Source organism: Sebastes fasciatus, chromosome 15 (assembly GCF_043250625.1).
Source record: "Sebastes fasciatus isolate fSebFas1 chromosome 15, fSebFas1.pri, whole genome shotgun sequence".
NCBI classification, from domain to species: Eukaryota; Metazoa; Chordata; class Actinopteri; order Perciformes; family Sebastidae; genus Sebastes; species Sebastes fasciatus.
The window spans coordinates 25580690-25600019 of NC_133809.1; the positions used below are offsets into that span (position 1 = coordinate 25580690).

General features: G+C 38.8%; 2 protein-coding genes across 4 annotated transcripts in view; one reads left to right on the plus strand and one right to left on the minus strand.

Annotated features, from left to right (window-relative positions):
• Positions 1–7: 7 nt before the first annotated feature.
• On the minus strand, positions 8–8233 carry slc66a3 (solute carrier family 66 member 3). Its single transcript, XM_074660671.1, has 7 exons — positions 8016–8233; positions 5135–5217; positions 4061–4130; positions 3874–3931; positions 2473–2593; positions 1976–2017; positions 8–522 (listed from the first exon to the last, which is right to left on the minus strand). The coding sequence occupies exons 1-7, from the start codon at positions 8159–8161 to the stop codon at positions 422–424; spliced, it is 621 nt and encodes a 206-aa protein (XP_074516772.1). The 5' UTR covers positions 8162–8233; the 3' UTR covers positions 8–421.
• A 4267-nt stretch (positions 8234–12500) lies between these two features.
• LOC141783193 (CAP-Gly domain-containing linker protein 4) overlaps positions 12501–19330 on the plus strand; it is a 45566-nt gene continuing 38736 nt past the window's right edge. For all 3 annotated transcript variants that reach the window (XM_074660311.1, XM_074660312.1, XM_074660313.1), the window contains exons 1-2: positions 12501–12641; positions 18708–18839. In XM_074660311.1, the coding sequence (XP_074516412.1) occupies positions 18722–18839 (118 nt within the window). In that variant the 5' untranslated portion in view covers positions 12501–12641; positions 18708–18721. The remainder of the gene's footprint in view (positions 12642–18707; positions 18840–19330) is intronic.

A 19330-nucleotide genomic window follows, 5' to 3' on the forward strand; every position in this document is an offset into this window, starting at 1 on the left:
AATGATGTAAGAAGCTAGAATATCTGCTTTATTAAAAATTGTTCAGAAAAGGACTTTTCAAAATACAGTATTTCATATCCTGAGAAGGAAGGTCTCCGATATACTTGGCTATCTAATAAACACTACATTTTGTCACATACAGTATGAAAAAGTATTGGTCTCTCCTCTTACTACTAGCTGTAGCAGATTTTAGTCACTGGAATGTTATAAAAATGATATGTGGGTTCAATATTGAGGTAATAACAATATAAAAAGGTCAGTAATATAAAAGCTGCTTCCATAACCGTTGTTACTGTACTCGACAGTTTGCTTTTTCAGTCGAGGCTGAGTCCAGAGTACCCCAGGGGTCACTCTGCTGGGCAGAGCTGGAGGATATGGGGGTTTACAGGACTCATTCCCAGGAGGATCCCACTTTAAAAGCTTAGTCTTCTTTCTTGGAGCCGCTGCCATGCCTCTGATAGTAGAGCACAGTGAGCAGCACCCACGTGTTGAGCAAAGTCATGATGACGAACCGCATCAGAACTATGACAAAAAAAGCAGATTTTTATTAGATTTAAGATGTATTATTTATTTAGTTATGCGTAAGAACTTAATAAGGATTCAGACACACTAACATCAAGATATTGTTTTTGACATCACAGACTGATGAGTTGACGATGTGCATGTTAAAAGTTGCTAATGAATGTCAAGAGCTTATAAACGGTCACCGGTTTTCATTTAAAGATATATTAAAGGCAGGGTTGGAAAAGATTTTAAAAACATGTTTTGTTATATTATTTGAAATTCTCATTCCGAATTAATAAATCAAATGCTCTGACAAAAATAGAGAGAAAAAGATCTGGTATCTGTTGCTGTCGCTGGGCTGTAATAAACCCGTCCAATCATTTCATTCAGGTCAGATAAAATGATTTAACAGCCTACCTACAGCTGTGAGTACTAACAGCAGCTGTTGTTTACGTTCTTTATGATCATTTTGGGGGAGTGGCCTTGGAGGGAGGCCTGAAGAGACAGACGGTCAGTGTTACCGACTTTCATTGGAACAGAGTTGGCAACACTGGGCTGGGTTTTTCCGTTGGATCATTATTACAAATCTAGTGTACTCACCCACCCTGCCTTTAACAGTTTCATTCTCTACAACAAGTCAGGAAACATTCCCCTCCTCTGCAGAAAATTAAAATTCTTCAGATGTAAAAGGACAGAAAAAAAGGCTATTGAAATCGCTTATTTGGACCTGCGAACACATTTTGAACTCATCCATGTCTATTACGCTACTTCATCCTGTTAAATGCCTACATTTGGACTGAATATTGGCTATTATGAATTAGCAGATTCTCAAAATGCCTTTTCTCTTTCAGCAGTCGGGTTCACTTCCACTTCCATTCTGACATGATTGGAATAACAATACTGACAGTACTTTCCTATGTTGTATAGAAACATTTTGCCGTTGGATGCTTGAAAGGAGCCTACCGGACACAGGCCTGAGGGCCCAAGTGGTCAGGGGGCCCCCGGGCCAGAGCCTCTGTTTTGAAGTTTAAAAAAAAAACATCCACAAAGACATAAAAGAGCATTTTGTATCTCTTTCAGTCTGACTGTCTTGCTCCTGTGGAGTAGTGGTGGAAGGGCGTCTGTGTGTCTGTGCCCAGCGGCCCGTTGTCTCATAATCCACCCATGCTTGATGGAAAAATCTATTTAATATTTCACATCACAATGGTGCATTTTCTCCCTTCAAAGCATATGAAAGCTGCAAACCTCATCCCAAAATAGATTTTTAAAAACATAGATACCACACTGGTAGATACTCCTGTCGCACCAGACCACAACAAAAAATCCTTTACTCATGTCAAACCATGACGATAGTTATTTAGGAAACAAATCTTTCTAAAGAGTCGCTTCTGAAATGTTTATAGAGATTATAAAACATTCCTATCTGGGACGCTGCACATCCCACAGTCATTTGTAATTTACTTTGACTCACCCAGCGTGTCTCCAGTTGTCACCGTGGTGGTGTAAATCCGCGCTGGAACAAAGAGGAAGCGGAGTTAATGACATCCTCGTCATCAAAGAGAGCATCTAATATTTCATTAATGAAGCGTGGAGTTGCTAATTTATTAAATTAGGAGCAGAGTAAATAGTATTATGCATATTCATGAAGTGAAACATTACAGTAACAGTACTTCAGGGAGAAGAGAGCCTCATAAATTGGTTAAGCATTTCTGATTTTTTTTTTTTTTTTAGGAATGCTAAACATGAAGGTTAGACAGATAAGAGGATGATATTCATTTGAAAAGTGGAGATAAGGATTCATTGTATCCTAGGTCAAAATGGTCAGGAACATTCATTTACATTCAAATTCACTTCTCACGATTTTATAGATAAGGCCTAATGTGAATTGGGTCACGATGGTTTGTCATTTTAAAGAAGTGGGTCCCCAGAAAAAAAAGGTTGGGAAACACTGCAGTATGTGATACTCACCTATACATGTGAAGGTAGCCATAGACCAGGTGAGGGCGCTAACCTGTCTAGCGTCCTTCGACCTCCAGAGGGATTGCAGATGGGCAAATTTACTGGCTGCACTGATGAATGTGCACAGGCTCTGAGAAGAGAGTGGAGGTCAGACTGAAGTATGTCTGAGTATACTTGGCTTTTACTGACAAATATACAGAAAATCTGAATATACTTGGCTTAATTGCTCATAATTGACATCTTGTCCATAGCAAGTATTCTTTACGGTGTCCTCTCCGACTATTGCCACTACTTGAGTAGCCTAGAGTGTGTGAGAGTTTGTAAACGTATGTTTTGATATGAATTTACTAAAATTCATCAAGAATGTTCTACCTTTTCGCATTCTCCGTTCACCATGGAGGCATGCAAGATTTTTTTTATCTCATCACAAAACATCCAGTCAAATAGCAAAAGGAGCAAGTCTCTTTATGTAATACATAAATAACTGGCTAAGTACTGTAATTTAAAGAAAACCTACAAGTATAGTTGCAGTAAAAACTATTAATCTAGTAGTTTACTGAGAGTATACTTTAAAGTGTACTTTCATAAACAATAAAAGTGGGCTACAAGTATATAACTAGTAAACTAACAGCATATCTATAAGTTCACTTGTAGTATAGTTCACTTCATAGTATAGTTGCTTTACAAAATACAACTTAGATGTAAGCTAGTTGTGTACTCAAGGATTAATATTCTTACACTTAAAGTACACTTAAAAGTATACTTTTATAAACTAAAAAGTGGGCCAGTTTAGTTCTAAGAAGTATTGAAGTAGTACACTTACAAGTATATTACTAGTAGTACATTGATATTAGTATACTTATTACATAAAGTATACTTGGGAAATTTAGAAGTTTACAAAATAAACATGAAGTATACTACTTTTTTCGTAAGGGCTGTCAGTGTTGCCGACTTGGCGACTTTCTCGCTGGCTTTAGCGACTTTTGGAGCTAGTGCTGCTAGCTACTTTCATTGGAAAAGAGTTGGCAATACTGGTCTGGGTTTTTCGGTCGGATTATTTTTCAAATCTAGTGTACTCTCACTAGTTTCTCCAATGTTACCTACCCTAGCTTTAAAAGTTTCAAACACTTTCTGCAAAAAAACTTCAACTCTTAGGTGGAAAGCAGTTGCAAGATCACCGCTTTCACCCATTTATATGCAAATACACCTTTGGACACATTCATCTCATGAACCAACAAGACCCCTTGGCGTTTCATAAGGTCTTCCTGAGATGCACCGGGTGCAATGAGGTCTAGATACGTTTCTGTTCAAATCTACACCTCATTACTCCTGACTGATGACATGCCATCTCTTTGCTTGCTCTGTGACACACTGTGACTTGTGATTGATGTTAAACTGATTTATTATTACCATGGCCGAATCTATGATCCACTTCTCCATAGTGAGGAGCCTCCAACCCCCGACGAACCTGAACACGTCACGTCAAGGCAATAACACGTGGCGTGATGTTAAAAAAGGTATCAGCAGAGGCCAGTGGCTCATTGATTTTCTTCAACACTGGGTGAACACTTTCTATTTGACAGTGATGAAAGGATACAGGACGGCGTAGACAGGGCTCTGCCGCAGGCTGCCGCTGTAGTAAAGGATGAGGAGCAGGAGAACGGCGTCTGAGTGAGGACACAAGGCAGGTTAGAACACGCACATCATCTGCATGATTCACATTTTCAAGGGGCACTGATGTCAGTTCTTACTGCCTCATTAGCTCACCCAGAAACTCAAGTTCACAAACACGCTTCTATATGTGAGTCCTCTATTGTTAAGATGTCATTAACAGGCCTCTTGAGGTGGATATGGGCTGCCATGGGTGTCATTTACACTGGGGACGCATGGGACCACTTTTATAAATGGAAGATTTTGTCTCCATCACGTTTTAAAAGCATACTTTGTGAAAAATGTTGTGAAAAATAGCTTGCACCAAGAAATGTTAACTAACAAATGAGAACTCTTTGAGAAAGGTCCATTTACACACTAAGAAAACTTAAAATGCTACGGAGCCCCTAAAGGAACATGGGGGAGAAAACAAAGAGATAAATACTTTTGCATTCTCCCAAGAAACTTTTACATTTAGTGTCCCAATGACAGCTAATAGAAGCTTGGAAAACAGCAATAGCGGGAACTGAATTTGATGAATTTACTGTTTATCCGACTGCAAATGAGAAATGAATTAGCCAGCACAAACCCCAGTTCCGGGTGGCCATAATTATTGAAAATTTAAATTAAAAGCAAAAGCAGCAAATCTTCACCATTTGTGAAGCTGGAACCATGAAATGTTTATATTTATTTATTTGTTTATTTATTATTATTATCTTTTATTTAATTTCTTATATTTTTTATATTTCTTATTGACTAATTTAATTTTTATTATTAATTTTATTTTATTATTATTACCATTTTTCTCCTCCCTTGTTTTTGAATACAGTACTTTGTTTTTCAATTTACAGTTACTATCTGTCTGTGAAATCTTGCACCGGAGGACACAGAGGCACATGATTTTTTTCAGATTACCCGTTTCATGCACTACTGTCAGGATATAGTGACCGTTTTATAAAAATAACTTTTTTTAAATCACATTTGCTCCATTTCTACCCACTGCAACTTTAAGACAGCTCACCTTGAGCGATGAGGAATGGAAACTCCAGGTATGTTGGGGGTGGGTAGTCATAGTACATCTGGTACGTTACAAAAACAATGAACCTGTAAAGCAGATCATGGTGTCAGGTTATTACACTGTGTTATAATAATGTTCAGTACTGATTAATATGAAACACTGAAGCGATGTTCAAGAGCAAACAAGGCAGAGACTGGGTGAGTGGTAGAAAAAAGCCTGATGTAGTGGGAAGGGATTGAACAAACTCAGCTGAGACTTCTGTCTTCAGCAAAAGAACTCTATAGAGACTAAAAGAAGTCTCTAAAGATAAAGACCCTGCTTACCAAGCTAACTGCTTGGTAAGCAAGCTGCAGCTGAATGCATGTGTTAACAGGCTGCTGGTGTGTACAGGTTTCTATGAACAAGCATGGTGATGACTGAGAAACTGATGCATAGGTGAAGATTTCATAGTGATAAACAATCGAAACGTAATTCAACTTAAAGCTGCACAAGGTCTCATTGACAGCAGTTGAGAAGACGGATTTGAATTTTACACTTACAGGGGCCATTAAAGGTCCAGTGTGTAACATTTCAGGGGATCTATTAACAGAAATGGAATATAATATTCATGACTATGTATCGTATTCACGACGTGGAAAGTTTCTGAAATCTCTGAATTTACGAGTTGAGACGTGTCTGTTGATGTTGTCAGAAATAACAATGAGGCCGTGAAAGTTTGTTTTACGGTGCATAATAAGTGAATATATTGTAATTTTAGTCGTATATTGTTTTTCTTCGTAATTTTATAATATGTCGGTGGAAAATGTTGATATTCCCAACAGCCTCATCTTTTTCTTCTGTCATTATTCCTTTGCATTTCCTGCATTATGTTACTCGCTTGCTAGTTTGCTAAATTGATAGCCTCTGAGGCTAGACACCGACGGTAACGTTAATATTTCCGTTGTTTAGCAGCGGTGTTCTCACGACTTAACCACTTGAACCCCGAGCATATCGTGTACACGACTTCCCGTGTTGTAATCACGAGCTCCATTTGGCACCAATACTGACACTTTGTCAGACACCTCTGCGTCACTTTACGATCACATGTTCGTGATCACAAGTTTAATGTTGTGAATTGAACAAAAACACTTGCTTAGGTTTAGGCAACAAAACCGCATAGTTTGGTTTCGGAAAAAACAACATGGTTGGGCTTAAAACTACTATGTTTACAGAGCAAATGTGACTGGACGTGGTGAACATGGGACATGAACAAACAGCTGATTGTAAAGTGGAATGTAACGCACGGGACATGAACAGCGGCCTCCTGGATGAAAGGCTTGTGTTGTTGGACCCATCCAACAGCCCTCCGCGTTTTTACGTTACCCGAAGGCCACCGCAGTTCTCCGACACGTTTGTGAAACCGCGGTAATGGGATCCGCAGAGTGCAAAACTGTGGTACCGCCAACCACCGCCTGACTTCCGTTGCTCCTAAAGTAGTGTTATTACAATAAGGATGGCCTCTGAGCAAGGCAAACGGCGTCACCACGGTTTTGCACTCTGCGGCTCACGTTATTGAGGTACTCCATCACGGTATTCAGTTGGTTGCAATTTGCAACCACGCCACTAGATGCCGTAAAGCATTTTTGCAAGCAGATAGGATTGATCATGTTTGAGCAGTGTTTGTTCACAGACAGGCTGAAAAATTTGTTTTTAAAGTCAGAAATCTCAGCAACTGGTGAAGTGATCACACAATCAGTGGTACTGAACAATAACACCTGACTGCCCGCAGATATAATCAAGGCATTTCATAATATGGAGCAATAAAATATTACTTATTGCACCTTTGAGATGTCACCAGTGACAATGGCAACATATGATTTATTACCATTAAGGGATGGCAGTGTGAATCGATATATTTATCATAGAATTACTTTTATTTTTGCAAAAACATCATACCTAGTGCAGCTTTAAGGCTTAGCTATTTCACTGTAGCATGCACAATGACAGCAGGCTATTGCTCACCAGCACAGAAGAATCATTTAGGACAGTGCAGCTACTGCCAGGCACCATCGGGGGAGAGACAGGACACTGAGACATTATACAGCCTGACAGACCAAACTAAATATGATCCTAGTGGAACTTTTATAAAACCTTCAAAAATTAAAAATAGTAAGGTGATATATCCACTAGCCATTACTGGCTGTAAATCTGAAAGCAGATTCATTCCTAGCTTTTTGTTTGTGCTAATACTTCCTGTTCCAGACACAAGAACTAGACAACTGCACTGATTTAACCTCAGACATCACACTGCTTCACACAGATGTAACTGAGGCCACATTTCCTTGTCCTCAATAGTTCTACAATAAACCCTAAGCTCTGTAAAGAACACACACTTGATTAGTGTTAAGCCTTCACAATAGGATTTTTTTAATATAGAAAGCAGCTTTTCAGTTGTGTGCCTCAGTCAGGGAGCCTCCTGGAGACAATCTCTACTGTAGTATCAGTATATGGCTGTGGCTGTGGGGTAGTGAGGATGGTGGTGCAATAATATAGGTTTTTATAACGTTATATTGAAATAAAATGGTTCACATGTATGCCGAATTTATCATTATATATTAGGGATTCAGTATCGGGTTTGTATCACGTCTAAGGATGTGTGCGCCTTTGCCTATAATCAAGACATTAATAAATTACAAACATTTTGAATGGAGTTTGGCGGTGGGGTTCTTTCCCCAACTAGTTGTACCCGGTGAGGAACAGGAAGACAGCATCACATCTACACCAGCCTTGAATATAATAGTAAAGTAATGCACTGCATACCTATATCACATTAATCACAATGAACTTCCATGTTCCCCATAAGTTGCACACTTTACAGATAATAATAACAGAGTTATATACATACCCGGTGAGCTCCAGGAGCAGCCCGTTGAGGCTGAGTCCATCCGCTGACTTGGCTCTCATCAGCACGAAGATCTGCGGGAACTTCAGCACCATGCACACCAACAGGGTGCTCAGATTGGCGGCGTGCAACAACGTGTCGGCCTGCATTGTCCCGGAAGATGGAGAGAAAACTCAATTGGATTGTCAGATGTGATGATGTATAGCTGAGAGCGGCGGACAGATGCTGCTGCTGCTGCTGCTGTCATCAGAGTCAGGGTTGTCAGGGCGGATGGATTTAAAAATGATTTCCGCTTTGCACTTTCAAAATAAAAGAAAGTCAAGCTTATTTTGAAACCATGCCAACATATTTGTATGTTGTAAGAATCCAAAAGCAAAAGATGAAATGTAACTTTGAATATAATGCAAATACAACAAGAGTGGCTCTTTCTAAACTGTTCTTTAAAGAAAGATAAACTTTTATTTTGAAGGCAAAGTTGTGTTTTTCCGTTTTTCTTCTGTGGATGTTCCCGTTAGCCGGTGTTATGTCGAAGTCGTTTGAATAGAGTAATGATATTGCCTCTCACTTCCGCATACATCCACTGGAAGCTGATTGGCTTGTTGTGCTCACAACTAGACCAAAACCACCAAAGTACTTCAAGTCCTCTTTTCAGCACATGTGATGCGTCTCTCTTCCTGTCGTCTCGTTTAGATTATTAGATTGCATTTCAGTATTGTAAACTACACTATTATGAGGACAAGGTCCTCCTCAGTCTGTAGTCACACAATGGAAAGTATCTAAGCAATAAATACTATGCTATAAAAAAACAAACTCTTGTATAATCTGCTACTGATTAAACATGAGGTGTCATCTACTTTAAACATAATAAATTAGTTCAGTTAGGGTGACTAGTAAACCAAATGTGGGGCAAAGTAAGAGTATGTTTGTATGGGACAATGTGGGACACATTACCAAGGCTGACAGGCAGCAGTGGGTAGAAATGGAGCAAATATTATTTAAAAAAGTTATTTTTATAAAACGGTCACTATATCCTGACAGTAGTGCATGAGACAGGTAATCTGAAAAAAATTATGTCCTCCGGTGTCCTCCGGTGTCCGCCGGTGTCCGCCGGTGTCCGCCGGTGTCCGCCGGTGTCCGCCGGTGCTCCTAATGGCATCTGCAAGATTTCACAGACCGGAGGAAAACAACCAATCAGAGACAAGCTGGAGCCTTGCTGTCTCTGAGCAGCTGTCAATCACTCGCGAACTCCAATCAAACGGTCAAACTAGGCAGCGCTGATGAAATATTAATTAATATTCTGTTACTGCAATGCCTAATTCTCTCCTCAAATGTTTTCAGAAACATCTTGTAGTGTACTGTTTAGCTGTAAAATGAGAAAATCTGTGACCCGGCAGCCATGTTGAGATCAGGAAATACCATTTGATCGGAGTGATTGACAGCTGCCTCCATTGAATGAACAGCCAATAGGAAGCTCTCTCTCTCTGAAATGACCTGTGATTGGCCAAAGTCTCCCGTCACAGGCTAGATTTTTGAAAGCCTGAAAACAGAGCCATGAGGAGGTGTAGAGGTCTAGTTATCTCTCAGAACACTTGAATTACAATATGCTGAAAGGTTATCATGGAATTTTTGCCAAATGATGCTAAAACCATTCTGCCTACTGCAGGTTTAATGTCAGCCTTATCTGCAAGCCATTACACAGCTGAATGCTGCCAGCAAACATGTGACCTCTGTGTGTTTGTGGGGTCAGCTGAAGTCAGAGGAGTCTTTATCCAGCCACGTGTCGCTCTTCTTTGACCGCGTCCCCAACACCACCAACCAGATGTTTGGCAGCAGACTGTCCACTCCGCTGGGGAGCGACCTGGTCAGGCTGTCGCTCTGGTCCGGGAGACATCACAAGCGCAAGCAGGACCCAGAGATGCTGCCCTGCTAGAGCGCTCTGAGGACGAGTCACATGTCATCTGGACATCTGGCTGAACATCAGGTTGTTTAACCTGGACTCTACAAAGCTGGGTTTGGCATGGTGTGGCACTCACCGTAGCTCAGAGTTTAGATTTGATTTTGTGTTTTTTGTTGTCATTTTGATGGAAAGTGAATATTAAGTAAAACACAGACATCTACTTCGAAGCCATATCTGAGTCCTTACCGCTGCTGCCCGGGGTTCTAATCCGACCTGTGGCCTTTTGCTGAATGTCATCCCCCCTCTCTCTCTCCCCCTTTCAATACTACCCTGTCACTATCAATAAAGGCATAAAAGCTAAAAAAAATAATAATTTAAAAAAATCACATTAATTCATGTAGGAAACACTCAAGGCTAAATGTACAATCCCATGTTCAGTAATTTTACCACTGACAATGGTATTACTGTTAGAAAACCTATGCGTATGTGTGGATGTTACATGGAGAATCGAACATCAAACAAACAATAAGACTATAAATGATAAAAAATAAATTAAGAAGAATGAATTAAGACTATAATAGTTTTGAAGCATTTAGGCATATTAGAAAGACATTAAATATCAATAGTTTTATTGACTTTTATTTGTTTGAGGAAGACCTACACCTACTGGATCTGAGGTGTCCCACATTAGGCAGTGTCCCACTTTACAGCAACTCACCCTACTTGTACATCACTTGTAGAAGTGAGAAACTGATTTCGGTCTTACAAAGCACCATGCATTTAGGCTATGTTAAGACAGGGCCAGTTCTAGCCCTTTTGGTGCCCTAGGCGATTATTTTTCTAAGAGGGCAACCATTGTAGCTGTACTATTATATCTATGGTTGTATAGGCTAATGTCACATGCATTGATTATGACTTGTGATATTATTTGCTTAATTGTTGGTAGCATATTGTGCTTACTTTAAATTACTTTTACTTTTTGTTCTTAATGTCCAGAGGTTCTTCATTAGATAATTTGAAGAGCCATTTTCACCACCTAGGCCTATAAACACTAAAAAACATTTAACAGGGTTTTTTTTCTCTCCCTCCATCACTCATGATGACACATGCACTCCTGCAGTGGATCAACAAAAAGTGATGAGATTTTGGGAAAAGGATGAATTGCTCTAAGCTGATCCCAACTTGAACCAGTAAGATTTATGTGTACCAGCAAAGGGCAAAGTCTTAGACGGAGGCATGCACATGTGCGAAGGGCTCTTCAGGTCGGTGAACACTGAATGAGCTCTTTCTCAATGGGTATTCACGGGAAAGAGTCCAGAATACCACACTGCTGCCCCTGTGAAATGACCATCTGCTGAATGGGAAGATGGATCATGTCCCTTTGTGTGGACTTAGCTCTCCAGACTGTTACAGTAAATGATAAAGGAGGTGTTGGACTTAAAAGTATCCACATCCTCCAGTCCACCTCTTTTTTTTTTTTTACATTGCTATACTTGCAAATACGAAATTGTATTTTCTGTTTTAGAGTAGATTTGTCGGTTGTTTGGGTACATATTTGTTCTAGAAGAGATCCATGTATAATCAAAGTGAGTGTCCCGATCATATCACTGGAACAGTGAATGTGTCTAAAAGGAGTAACGGTGAATTCTAAAATAAAAATAAGAAATGTATTTGTTAAGAAATGATTTCCGTGTTAAGATAATACACATATTTCAGGATTTTGGAAATCATTTTTGAAATATTTGGACATTTTCAAAATATTTAAAATAATAATCTGAAAATGTATTTTTCATTAGAACTATACCATGCTGTTTTCTAATTCTCGGCCTTATTTTTTTATTACCTGAGGTTTATAAAGGGTGTGTATTGTGGTTTTATTACATTTATTTTGAAGGTTGACCTTAAAAGAACTTAAACATTAAAATTGTCGGATGAAACTCCGGCTGGCACCCCACACACCTACAGTAAAGGTAACCCAAGCACCTATAGGTAGCCCGCTACAATGTGCAGGACACATGGGACCAAGAAAGCCTGAACTGGCCCAGAATTCCAGATGAAAGTTGTCAGACACAATATGTTTAATTTGGTTTAATTGGTATTCATGAGAAGTTACTGTTATTATCTATATTTCATTACCACTAAAGCTAGCCCTTACATAGCAATTGTATTTGAATTTTTTTTATTTTGACTGCACATTAAATTGTAATGAATGACACACTCCCTATCTGGCTAAAATAAATTATATACTAGTCTATATAATAATAATAATAATAATAATAATAATGATAATAATAACAACTATAATGTATTATTCATGATATAATCTTGAACTTGTTGATTTTTATCATGAAATGTTTCCTCTTTTACATACCAAAAAAATTCCAAATGACCTGAAATCAAACTGGACTCAGAATAAAAACTACAGCAATAATAATTTTCAAATATTTAAAATAATAATCTGAAAATGTTTTTTGTTATTAGAACTATACCATGCTGTTTTCTAATTCTCGTCCTTATTTGTTTTATTACCTGAGGTTTATAAAGGGTGCGTATTGTGTATGATTTATTACATTTATTTTGAAGCCCGGAAAAGCACAATAACCGCCTTTATTCTGAAACCGGATGTAGTTTAGCTATGTAGCACACAGTGGTTAATTGATGGAGATTAAATCCGCTGTTCACTTTCTGGTCATTTTCCTCATGAGCGACTTGAAACAGGGCGCCAGGTCAAGGTAACGCGAATGCTTTTATTGTGTTCTATTAGCTAAACATAACATTTATGTCCGTTTCTAGTCGTAAAGTGCATTTTAAACGGGTAGCTTGCTCGGCCCAGTATCTCTGCTGGATAACATTACCGCTAGTTACCTCTGAGGAGCTAACCTGAGGAACCTTAGAGAGACTTCATCTCACCTGGCAACTTTTACCACAACGCATGAGCATAACATATGTGGCTGCTGATATTTACCCGGCATGCACTGAAATTAATACAACATAGTGTAGGTGTCTAAGTACGACCCGGCTTCTAACATATGCTAGCCGGCTAGCCAGTTTACTGTCTGCTATCTAATGTTATGATAGATAACACACGTGTTAGGAGCTGAAGTTGATGGGAAAATAAGCTAAATAAGTATTAAGACATTAGTTTCCTTCAGTGCCACAACCATGTGTGAGACGAGGGACTTGTCGCTGCTGATTAAGTTAGCTTCTCCCTGATATGTGTGCCTTAGGGTGTTGTCTGTGTTTTATTTATTTGTATTTATTTAATTTAATTAAATTTATTTTATTTATTTGTAATTTTTTTCAATTGTATTTATTTATTTATTTTTTCTTCCTTTAACTAGTTATATTCTTTGTATTTGCTTGTGTCCATTTTTGTTTGCCTTTAGTTCCTAGTATTGTCTGTTTTTGTTGATATATATCAAAAATGAGGCATGATACACACCCCACAGAAGTCTGTATCACTGACATGCACATTCTTCCTAATAAAAACATTTGAAACAGTAAGTTAGCTTGTAGTAGTTTAGTTAATGCTGGCTAAATCTAGTTTGATAAAGGAAATAGCCAGGTTAAAGTTAGTAAGCAGCCCAATGTAGATCCAACAACAATATTTGTGTAAATTAGTCATTTGTGAATACTTGTAGGAGTTGTGTGGCAGTAAGTTGGTTGGATGCACACAGGTGTTTCCAATGAATCAGGTTGATTAGACCTCATCAGGTTGAAGGTAGGTGGAGCTATGCTGCTGGGAGTTGCAGGATGTCACCAAGTATGTAACAATAGAGAAGTGTCTAATTAAGCAAAGTGAAAACACCTGTGTGGGGCTTTGAGGTTATGATATTCAATAGACATTTTTTTTCTTTTTCAAGGCAGACTTTGGTTCGCCATAGCAGGTAAACGCACAGGTGTAACTGATAACATTAAAGCAGCAGTGGGTAGAATTGGAGCAGATATGATTCAAAAAAGTTATTTTTACAAAACGGTCACTATATCCTGACAGTAGTGCATGAGACAGGTAATCTGAAAAAAAAAAATCATGTGCCTCTGTGTCCTCCGGTGCGCCTTAAGGGCATCTACAAGATTTCACAGACCGGAGGAAAACAACCAATCAGAGCCGAGCTGGAGCCTTGCCGTCTCTGAGCAGCTGTCAATCACTCGCCAACTCCGATCAAACGGTCAAACTAGGCAGTGCTGATCAAATATGAATCAATATTCTGATACTGTAATGCCTATTTCTCACCTCAAATGTTTTCAGAAACATCTTGTAGTGTACTGTTTAGCTGTAAAATGAGAATGTTTGTGACCCGGCAGCCATGTTGAGATCAGTTGAGGAAATACCAAGCACCGCCCACCAGCCGGAACAAACTCTCATTTTACAGCTTAACAGTACACTACAAGATGTTCCTGAAAATGTTTTATGCGAGAAATAGGCATTAGAGTAACAGAGTATTAAATCATACTCCTATTTTAATTCATACGCTCTCTCTCTGAAATGACCTGTGATTGGCCAAAGTCTCCCGTCACAGAGCCATGAGGAGGTGCAGAAGGCTCACTGTCATAGTTTAGTGGGAGATGTTCTGAGTTATCAGTTTGAAATATGCCACAGTATTGTCTCTCTCCATTAGCTGTGAGGATGGAAGCAGGGTGACATCATTGGCCGGACAAACAAGGAGAGGCTTATTGTAAAAGTAGGCCATTGTCCCAAGTCACACGGCAACGTCCTAATCTCCAGACAGCCAGTTAGTTAGTGACCTCAGAGAGGCATCAGGAATACCTCATCTCACTCTTCAGCAGCATGAAAGTTGAACAAATGACTAAAATGACAATGTACAGTATGATCTGTGTTTCACATGGATCAGCTCAGCTACTAGAAATGATGAAATCTAGTTGAGATTGGTGTGTGATTTATGATGTTTCAAGCAGTTAACTGCATGCACTTAGTGACCACTTCTTAGGTATTTTACAGTTTACCTTAGAGAAACGTAGACTGCATAGTCAACAATTACATGTAGTTGACAAAATACTGTTTCCACACCTCTTCTAACATCCTTCGGTAAATAGAAAACAGTCAGTTCATCATGTGATTCTGCATGTGGTGTTCAATGTTTATGCTTGAGGCTCTCAGTTTAAAGTTGGGCTATCATTGTCTTACAAACTTTACACTGAACAATTGTTAAGAGAGTTAAAAGTTTGTTTGTTTGAGAAGAGGGTTACTCTGATTATTGTTTGAGTATCTGTCTGAATTTGGTCTGGTGGTTTAGAGTTATAAGAAGTAGGTTTATGACGGTGTGTAGGAAGCACTGGTTCATGTATCCATGTGGAGTGTTGACCTTAAAAGAACTTAAACATTAAAATTGTTGGATGAAACTCCAGCTGGCACCCCACGCACCTACAGTATAGGTATCCCAAGCACCTATAGGTAACCCCGCTACAATGTGCAGGACACATGTGACCACGAAAGCCTGAACTGGCCCAGGATTTCAGTTGAAAGTTGTCAGACACAATATGTGTAATTTGGTTTAATTGGTATTCATGAGAAGTTCTACTGTTATTATCTATATTTCATTACCACTAAAGCTAGCCCTTACACAGCACTTGTATTTGAATTTTTTTGATTTTGACTGCACATTAAATTGTAATGTATGACATTATGACATGGTTAAAATAAATTCTTTACTAGTTTATATAATATTAATAATAATAATAATAAAAACAAGTATAATGTAATATTGATGATGTAATCTTGAACTTGTTGATTTCTATCATGAAATGTTATCTCTAAAAGTCGAAATGACCTGAAATCAAACTAGACTCAAAATAAAAACTACAGCAATAATAACACTGCTTTGTTAGACCTTTACCCAAGGACGGAGTCGATCAAATAGCTAGTCGGATATGACGTGAGAAGTACAATAGACTTTTTTCACTGAAGACTTTTCGACATGTCACAGTGGGAAAAGCACAGGTTTAAAAGATAAAGTTATGATGGACGGCTGAGTTCCATTTAGCTGCTTCAGTTTCAGAGTGGTATATTGTGCATGCTGGCTCACTGTCATGGCTCTCTGGGTCAGTTGAATAGAACAGAGCACTCATTAATGTTATTAGTAACACCGGTGCTATTCCTACTGTGACAAGTTAAAATGCTTGCTGTGAAAAATGCCTATTACTGTCCCCTTTGCTCTTCTCCTTGCAATTATTTCTACAATACGATGCCTAGTTCTGTTGGAGGGTGTATCCCACTGTTTGGCTTTAAATGTGTCATATTAAAACCCCATTAAACTGGTAATCCAAAGGGAGAAAAAAATCTTTTTTTTAGTGAGGTCACAGGTGAGGTTTGGCTACACCTCTCTTCTGGAGCGGATAGGGATTCAGTATTTTGCCAATGGGTGCTTTAATAGGGTGGATGCTTGCTGTCAAGGGGAATTGGACACTGGCCTTTACAGTGAAGGACACTCGTCCTAATCACAACCACCACTTTGCTGCCCTTTTACGCTGTGTTGGTTTGCACTGTCACCCTACAGACACATTCTCTGCATTGTGGGTCTTACGGTTGACCAGTCAGATGAGGTGGCAGCGGGGTCAGCAGTGCACACGACTGGAAAGTGAGAGTGACATTCTAGCTGGCCGGAGAGAGTCAGAAAGTGAGAACCGGCTGTAAATAGCAACTGGACCTGGGACTAGTGAGGGGATCAACAGGGTGCAATCAGAGCGAGGGGGTGTTTCGTTGGTGGTCGAGGAGGGGACTGTCTATGTACTTTGGGGTTATTTTGAGAAGCAGCTTGGTTAGATGTTCTGCTGGACCCAGTCTGTGTCTCTTGATTATAGCTTAGCTGGACTGGGAAGCTCTCATGGAGATCAACAAGAAAGAGGATAAAGGAGAAGATGACAGTGAGTGTTGGTTGGTTTGTTAGGCTCGGTGTTTCCAGGCTTAGGCCTGTGTGTGTTTGTAGTTCAACCTCTTAAGGTTTCTGCCCTTTTCCCCAGCCCCCTGTTTTCCTTTTATATTGTCAGTGAGTTGATTAGGCCAGTAGTTAAGCATGTGTTCACCATAAACCTATATTTGTTAGGTAGGCCCTGGGTTCCTCCTGGTGCAGGACAATACCCGGCCTCATGTGGCCAGAGTGTGTAAGCAGTTCCTGGATGACGAAGGCTTTGATGCCATTGACTGGCCCTCACGTTCCACTGACCTATATCCAATTGAGCACCCTGTGGGACGTTGTGTATCGGTGCATCCGACGCTGCCAAGTACTGCCACAGACTGTCCAGGAGCTTACTGATGCCCTGATCCAGGTCTGGGAGGGGACACACATGTTGCCAGTGTAAGGCAACATCAGGCTTGATTTAAGCAAAAAAATGCAAAATTTACAGGAATTTTAATTCAAGTGTGAACATTTTTAATGCTGCAGCAAATTGCTCAAAATGTAAACAGGAATTAAAATTCCAGTATATAAGTATATAAACATAGAATTTAATTGAATAGATCGGCCCCATTGTCACAGATACCCGATCCAGCTATTTGAGTCAGTATCTGTGCATCCCTAATATTTGTTTTAAAGTCTTAAGGGAAACTAAAATCATCACTCAAACTTTGTTGTTTTGGCAGTAGAAATTTGCTTTGACTCAAATGCAGACTTTCTTGGTCTCTAATCCTCGGGCCTAAATATCAGGTGATCTTGTTGGTTTGACAGTTTGAATGTATAATCCTTGTGCATTTACCACACTGCACATGATCACACTTTACCTCCATATGTACGTCACTCACCACTTTGTATAAAAATGCTAGAGATCATATTAGATCATCATATTCTGATAATATTGCCAGTATTAATTGTCCTATACTGTGTGTAATTGTTGCAACTTTTAGTGTTGCACTTGGATTCTGCAATATACAGATTTAGAGGAGGATAAGAGGAATATCACTCTAATGAAAACAATGTTAAGGCTGTTGGTACTGTGATATTTTACTGCCTATATATTTTTGTCGAACCAGTATATTCCACCTTGAGATTTAATCAAACCCAATTTCCTGAGTAATATACAGTTAAATTATGGAGGATGGAACCTGCCAAAATAAAAAATAATGAATAATTAAATAAATTACTCGATAAATAAATTAAATGTAGCAAAAACAAATTAAAAATAAATGTAGCCATTAACTAATTGATACAATGTGACATAAATTGATATTTCAGTTCTAATTTGCTTTATTTATTTATCTTTCTATTAATTCCCTTATTTATTTACTATTCTGTTTAATTTTCCCTTTTTTTCCTATATTTTTATATATTTATTTATTTATGCATTTATTTTCTTATTTATTCATTTTTGCTTTTATTTTTTATTTATTTTATATCTATTTTTAAATATTTGTATTTATTTCTGAATGTGTTTATTCATGCACACTTTTCCCTTTGCATTTCACCCCTTATTTATTTCCCCAAACTTATTTATTTCTGTATTCTGTTTTATACATTTCTTTACACATTTGTTTTTACAATTCTTTATGCATTTCTGCCTCATTATGCAAATGAGGGGCCTTTAATGGCTCATTTATTTATCGAGTCATTTATTTATTTATTCATTTATTTTTTATTTCCGGAGGTTCCGTCCTCCATATTAGATAGGCCGCATTTAGATGAAAATCGAGAAGCTCACCCATTTTAGTCGGATGGTGCCAGATCAACTGAAACCTTCAATGGAGTCATTTCTCCTCATAAAATAAGTGGAGTTCTCAGTGCGTTGTTGAAATTAGACCTACTTGTGTTCTCTGAGTAGGTCTTCTAATATTGTTCTTCTCACCACAGGCCCTGAGGGGGAAATGACAAAGGAGGATGTTCCGGATCCTGTCGACGGAGACACTGTGCTGGGCTGGGCCTCCTCCCATCAGCGGCCAGTTATCCACCAGGTGGCCTCTGCACCCATGCCCAGTGACTGCGGTGAGTATCCACACACATGTACACATTCAGTACATCAGCACAGTGGAGCTGTGTAACATTTCGGGTTAATTAACACCCTCTGTGCAGTACCGAACGGACAGAGAAAAGATTGGATAAAAAACAGCTTTATGACTGGAATCTGAAAAATGTTTCCTCTGCGTTTTTTGATCAGAAATAATGATCAGCCGATGACATATTAAAAACTTTGTTGGCCGTTTGATCAATGCCCAACTAGGCGAGACTTATCAAGATTCAAGCAGTAATAATAATCGATGATGATGATGATCTTTATCCTTCTGACAGGACAAGATATCAACGTCCTGAAAACGCACTCAATAACTCCGCTGACCGATGATTCCAGTCTTAGGGTGGCAGATATCTATTTCGCGCTCATTGTTTATTATTGAAATATATAATGGCGTCGTTTTTAATGATGGTTAAAAACAATTTTGGTTTGCTTAAATTAACACAAAGTGATGACTTATTTCTTA

Bases quoted from the DNA above. Each gene is read 5' to 3' on its own strand.
- slc66a3 (XM_074660671.1), bottom strand. From the start codon at position 8,161: ATGCAGGCCGACACGTTGTTGCACGCCGCCAATCTGAGCACCCTGTTG. The intron at 3,932-4,060 runs GTATCCTTTCAT...TGACGTGTTCAG, and splicing joins AGCCCTGTCTACGCCGTCCT to GTTCGTCGGGGGTTGGAGGC. The intron at 523-1,975 runs GTGAGTCAAAGT...TTTTTGTCATAG, and splicing joins GACAACTGGAGACACGCTGG to TTCTGATGCGGTTCGTCATC.